The following is a 6557-nucleotide window of genomic DNA, read 5'->3' as shown; positions in this document are numbered from 1 at the left end:
CAGAAGGTGCATCAGTGACACAAACATCCTATGTGCTTGCCACTCCATTTTACACACACACACACACAGTTTCTGTCATGAGAACTAAGAATGCGTCATCCTTCACTTGGCAGGACAGACAGTGGTTCTGACCAGTCTAAGCAGCGCTGTAAACACAAGCTAATGATGATAAAGAAGATAAAGAAGATTAAAATACAATAGGACGTTATTCCCATGTTTTTAAAACTCAAGCCATGTTTCAACCAAGAGTACCCAGAGATTTTACTCCCAGAAACTTTCTTCAAGGAACTACAATGTCCCTGCAGACTGTTGTCTGCCTGCATTTCCACTGTGGTCTACAGCCTGGGGAGATTACAGCGACAAATTAGCCTGTTGACGTGGGAACAACCAACAGTTACAACAAGCTTTTCCACTCCGGTCCACAAGATGATGGTATATAAGTCAAACAACATCACAATAACAGTAAAAATGAAACAGATTGGAATCATGCTGTTATTGATGGTAAAAGGGCAGCAGAGCGTATTCAAAACACCCATAACGCAAGGTTATGGGTGTTAAGGGGTAAGGTAATGAAAACAGATTTTAGAAGCTATTGCGGAGTCTGACCGGCTGGCTCCCCTGACGACTCGCGAAGTCCGCAAAAGTGGAACCTGAAACGTGACAGCGACGAGGCAAACGTCCGGAAATATCGCAATGCGTGAGCTGTAAACTGCGATTTTGGTTATAAGTGGGGGAGGTAAGGTTTTTAAATGTGTGATGTGTAATGTGTGAGTTATACTCCAAAACGCATCTACCTTAATTTTAGCCCCACTTAGTGGTCCAAATGTGTAATTTTTGATATGTGAGGCTCATGGCGCATTGTGAATGTACCCTGGACATTTTAAGTCGTTCAGGTTAGTGTAAGAGGTGAATCCCCAAAAATATTTTTTGGGGTGCAATAGGCCACTCCCATTTTGAGTAATCAGTACACCATTGTTGGCGTGACCTCAGGAGTGGCCCTAGATCGTACCTTCAAAGTTTAGTAAAAATTGGATTAGCCGTTAATGAGATATACATTTTTCATATTTATAGCGCCCCCTAGAGGCCAATCTTCGGCAAATTAGGTAGAGAGAACCTCAGAGTGACATTCCAAATAAGATTCTAAAGTTTTGCGTTGATAGCATTTAATTTGGCCGAGATATGCAGAAGTTTGTGTTTTGGTAGCTAGCTCGTATGTCGTATTTTTATTATTTATTTATATTTAACGTTCGGCGTAACGGAGGAGCGACGTTCGGGCTTGAGATCAGGTGCGGTGGCAGCGGCGGATTAACGTCTCTACGGATGGGCAGGAAACCTCCTTCTCTAGGGCTGGGAAGAGAGGAGGTTGGTAGCCGTATGCACACTGAAAGGGGGAAAGCCCCATGGCAGAGCTGGTTAGGGTGTTGTGCGCATACTCAACCCACAGTAGCAACTGGGACCAGGATGAGGGGTTTCTGGACGTCATGCACCGGAGAGCTGTCTCCATCTCCTGACACTTCCTCTCCGACTGGCTGTTGGACTGAGGGTGGAACCCGGAGGAGAGGCTGACCGAGGCCCCCAGCTGCTCTCAGAATTCTCTCCAAAACACTGATGTAAACTGGGGTCTTCGGTCAGACACCACGTCGACAGGAAGACCATGGAGCCGGAAGGCATGGAGGATGATCAGCTGAGCAGTCTCTTTGGCCGAAGGAAGCTTGACCAGGGGAACGAAATGAGCCATTTTGATGAATCAGTCTACCACGGTGAGGATGGCCGTGTAGACGTCCGATGGGGGTAGACCGGTGACGAAATCCAGGGAGATGTGGGACCAGGGACGATGTGGGACAGGCAGAGTTCGGAGGAGCCCCACTGGAGCCTGAGAAGAAGGTTTGTGTTGGTTGCATATTGGACAGGCATTAACAAACTCCTTGGTGTCCTCCTGCAGAGTTGACCACCAAAACTGCTGGAGGATGACATCACGATTCCCGGGTGGCAGGTAAGTTTGGACGCATGGGCCCACTGGATGACGTTGGACCTCAAGTTAGGAGGAACATATAGCCGGTTAGGGGTCCCCTACGTAAGGACCGCCAACCGGAGGATGGATTCAGGCTTGGTGGGTGTCCTCTCCTCCTCTTGAAACTGCCGCAATAAGGCATCAGGCTTCGTATTCCGGGACCCCGGCCGGTAGGAGAGGGTGAAGTTGAATCGCGTAAAGAACAGGGACCACCGGGCCTGGCGTGAATTGAGTCTCTTGGTGGTTTGGATGTATTCCAGGTTTTTATGGTCAGTCCATACCACGAAAGAATTCCTCGTTCCCTCCAGCCAGTGACACCACTCCTCTAGCGCCGGCAAGAGGAGCTCCCGGCTGCCTATATCATAATTCCTCTCTGCCGGGGATAGATGTCTGGAGAAGAAGGCGCATGGATGGAGCTTCTGGTCGTCCGGCGACTTCTGAGGAAGGATCCCCCCTACTCCTATGTCCGAAGCATCCACTTCCACCACAAACGGGAGGTCTGGATCCAGAACTTGGAGGATGGGAGCAGAGGTGAATCGTTTCTTGAGAATGTGGAAGGCCTCCCCTGCGACCGGGGTCCAGGTAAAGGAGACCTTGGAGGAGGTAAGGGCTGTGATGGGAGCGGCGATGGTGCTGTAATTCCGGATGAAGCAGCGGTAAAAGTTTGCGAATCCCAGGAACCTCTGTAGCTGCTTCCTGGAGTCCGGAACCGGCCAGGAGGAGACCGCAGAGACCTTCTCTGGTTCCATCTCTACCATCCCCTGAGCCACAATGTATGGTTATATCGTTGAGTCCCCGGTAATCAATGCATGGCCGTAGTGTCTTGTCCTTCTTCCCCACGAAGAAAAATCCTGCCCCTGCTGGTGAAGAGGAGGGACGAATGATGCCTGCGGCCAGAGAGTCATGTATGTATGTTTCCATGGCCCCCCTCTCCGGAGCTGACAAGGAAAACAGGCGTCCCCTGGGTGGAGACGTGCCGGATAGCAGGTTGATGGTGCAGTCCTACGGCCGATGGGGAGGTAAGGCGAGAGCCCTCGCCTTGCTGAACACCTCCCGGAAGTCATGATACACAGACGGGACCCCCGGCACCTCTGGAGTCGATTTGGGAGCCGTGGTGTGCTGAGAGACGTCCGCTCCCCGGAGACACACCTGATCGCAAGAAGGGTTCTATCCCAAAATGGCACCCGTGGCCCATTCCAGATGCGGGTTGTGTTGGCGCAACCATGGATACCCTAAAATCACTGGGATGCGTGCAGACGACAAAATATGAAACTGCATCGTTTCCTGGTGATTTCCGGACAGGAGCATATGAATAGGAGCAGTCTGGTGAGTAACTGTCCCCAACAGGTGGCCATCCAGCGCGTTTACTGCCACTGGTCGAGGAAGCGGGACCCGATCAATCCCCAATTGCTGTACGAGCCTCTCGTCCATAATGCTGGCCAGTGAGTGAGAGCCCTCCTGGAGGAACAGCTTGATGTGAAACAGAGGTCTCATCTCCTGGAAGGTTTTAATGGAGGTATTGCTCACCTTCCTGCCTACTGATGAGCCCTGGCTTTTACCGGACAGCGGGACACGAAATGTCCGGGCCGGGCCACAGTACATGCACAACTTGGACTGCATGCGGTGCTCCCGTTCCTGCGGGGTGAGGCTGGATCGGCCAAGCTGCATCGCCTCCGCCTCCTCGACCCGCGCTCCTGCCGCTGAAGAAGGGCCGCTGGCGGGAGTGAAGCCCGACTCTGAGGAGTCAGGTGTCAGTGCGTCCGCTGGTTCCATGTCTGGCCAGATTGTATTGTAATGTACTGGTTTAGACCCAAGCGCAAGACACGTAGAAATGTTGGTAATCAGCTTTATTGTTCACAAACTGCCGGCAGGCCAGACAACGCCTATGGAACTGCCCCGGTGGATGACACCAACCAGGAAATCGTCAGTACACAGGCAAGGCTCGGAGTCGGGGGCAGAAGGCAGAGGTCTTTATCGGGATCGAGGCGAGACGGGAAGGTCGGGGGCAGCAGGCAGAGGTCTTTTCCGGGGTTCAGGCGAAGCGGGGAAACCAGGGACAAAGGCAGGGTCGTAACCAGGGCTGAGACGATACGGGGAAGTCAGGGGCAGAACCAGAGTCGATACCGGGAGATCCGTACGTGGTTAATCGCTGGAAAGTCTGACATAGAGTACAAAGAACAATCTGGCGGTGAGTGAATGAGTGAGAGGAGGTTATATAGGGTCCTGATTTGTGATGAGCTGCAGCTGCGGGGCCAGGTGAGGTGCAGAGGTGGGTGTAGCTGATTGCTCGTGCGGGACAGACGGGAGGGGACGTGGGAACCTACTGGGCATGAAGGTGAGCTGACTGTGACACTGATAGTCGAGTTGAGACTGATAAGCAATCAGGAAGCGTATGCGGATGACAGTGTCTTTCTTTCTAAACATCAACTTGCAAGCAGCAACTGAGTTTCCAACTAAAGTAGGGTCAGCAGCATTACAAACTTCTTCAGGAGTAGTGTGGACGCCAGGCGTAAAAATAACAGCAGTTATCCATTTTTAAAATGAAAAACTAGTATGGAGGTAGCGTAAGGGGCAAATAATTAACACCTCTTTGACCCTTCTCATTTATCTATGGTGAAGCTTTTAACCATCTAAGATTTAACCAGTAAGACTTCAAGCAGCTTGGATAAGCAGGTTTCAGGAGATGGTATGGTTTAGTATCATCTGAATACTGCTGACATTCATGATCTTGACCAATAGTAAACCATCTTGACAGTGCTGAACTTGGAGAGGATGGATCAGAGTTTAATTGTTGTGTTACACCATTCGCTTTTATTTAACCTCTGAGGATAAACTGCTCCAAATAAGTGGACTAGTCTTTCAGCAGGATTTCATACAAATACTGTACATCTTATGCAAACTCATCATCCCTTTGGCAATGAGCTTGTAAACTGTGCTTGTCTGTTCCATTAAGGAGAAAAGAATAGGACCTATAAGGGAACTTTGGTGAACTCCACGAGAGTTGGGTACAGGCAATTCTGATAAAAGCTGTTCTGTTTTGGATTTAAGAGGCAACTGCAAAATCCTAATGAACAGCAATGGAAAGCTGATACTTAAGCGGGAATATTTTTTTTTTCAAAATACACCATTTGATGAATCAAATTTACAGAGCAAACTTTAGTAAACCTTTAGATAGCTATTCCCATACATATTTTGTTTGCATTTGTTTTTAGTTTTATCATCAATAACTACCCTCTGCCAATGAGGTTATGTTTTCTTCTGTATTTGTTTCTCGGTTTGTTAGTTTGCAGGATTACGCAAAAAAATTAAAGAACCTATTTCCCAGAAATTTGTGGAGGGATTTGGGAATCACCCAAAGAAGAACCCATTACATTTTGGAGTGGATACTAGAAAATGTTTTATTCTGTCATTAACATGGCAAGATAGCACATCAGCCTTTCCGAGTAATAGAGCTGGGATGATAGCTGAGTGTAGTTTAAATGTTTGGGAGATTGAAATATAGTCTTGTGGCTTGGCCAATCTACACTATATATATATATATATATATATATATATATATATATATATATATAAAAAGACATAAAAGCAGGTTTCAAGTCCTTCAACAACAGGATAGAATTTCAATGTAGCAGTACATATAAGGTGGAAAAAGCTAATAAGTGGGCTATAACAGTAATAGAAGATGCCACATTTTCTACAAATGGAGTCCGGAGGAAACATATACAGTAAAATATAAGACGAATAAAGTAGGAAGTGGCAGGAAATGGGTAATCAATTCTAAAACAAGCTTTTCTGTCTTGATGTATGAGGCAAACCACTGGAAGGCAAGCCCATGAAAACCTACACTTGAAAGCCAATACTTATCTAGGGGGACTAAATTTCTTTTCAAAACTGAGTGGGGTCTGTGGTTTGAAAGATCTAATTCACCCAAAAAGCTTGGGAAAACATTTAGACAACTGTTCCAATAACCAATTGAGCCATTTTGTTTTCCTGGCCCTCAGTGCCCTGCTTGTTTTCAGTCTAGTCATCTCATCTGAGACTGTTATGCACCTGGGATGTGAGGTGAGAACAGCAGCTACTGATCCCTGGGCTCTTACCATTCTACACTGTCACATTATTCTTAGCTTCAGAGAAAGAAACAGCCAAGAGAGCAAAATGAAAACATGTCAATGTTATGCAAAATCTTGTCATAGAAGAGAAGAGGGAAAAGGAGGGAGTGGAAAAGATGGCTGATTGGAGGGGAGAGTGGTATATCACTGAGGATGGTGAGGTCCCTGGTGTGGGACATGGGGAGCAATCATTATGATCACATCTCTTCTTCCATTTCTAACACTCTTTTTCATTTTCTTTCCCCTCTTGCTCTGAAACAGGATCCCGCCGAAGCTGAGAAAAGGAGGGTGGGGGGTAAAAACTGAGGGAAGAAACCAGGAGAGGAAACCCCCTTGGTAGACCCCATCAGTCACTGTGCATGGTGGTGTATGCTGAGACTGCAGAGGTTGCTCAGCAGAGCCAGAAAGACTTCTTTCCACCACCATGGGGTGAGTAC

The 6557-nt window shown here is 47.9% G+C and overlaps 1 protein-coding gene across 1 annotated transcript in view; it reads left to right on the top strand.

Annotated features, from left to right (window-relative positions):
* The first annotated feature begins 6374 nt into the window (after positions 1-6374).
* The window catches only part of pde5ab (phosphodiesterase 5A, cGMP-specific, b), a 100561-nt gene continuing 100378 nt past the window's right edge, over positions 6375-6557 (top strand). The window contains exon 1 of the mRNA XM_035625671.2: positions 6375-6549. Coding sequence (XP_035481564.1) covers positions 6545-6549 — 5 coding nt within the window. The 5' untranslated portion in view covers positions 6375-6544. The remainder of the gene's footprint in view (positions 6550-6557) is intronic.

Source organism: Scophthalmus maximus, chromosome 2 (genome assembly GCF_022379125.1).
Source record: "Scophthalmus maximus strain ysfricsl-2021 chromosome 2, ASM2237912v1, whole genome shotgun sequence".
In the NCBI taxonomy this organism is placed as follows: Eukaryota; Metazoa; Chordata; class Actinopteri; order Pleuronectiformes; family Scophthalmidae; genus Scophthalmus; species Scophthalmus maximus.
This window is presented reverse-complemented; position numbering and strand designations above follow the sequence as displayed.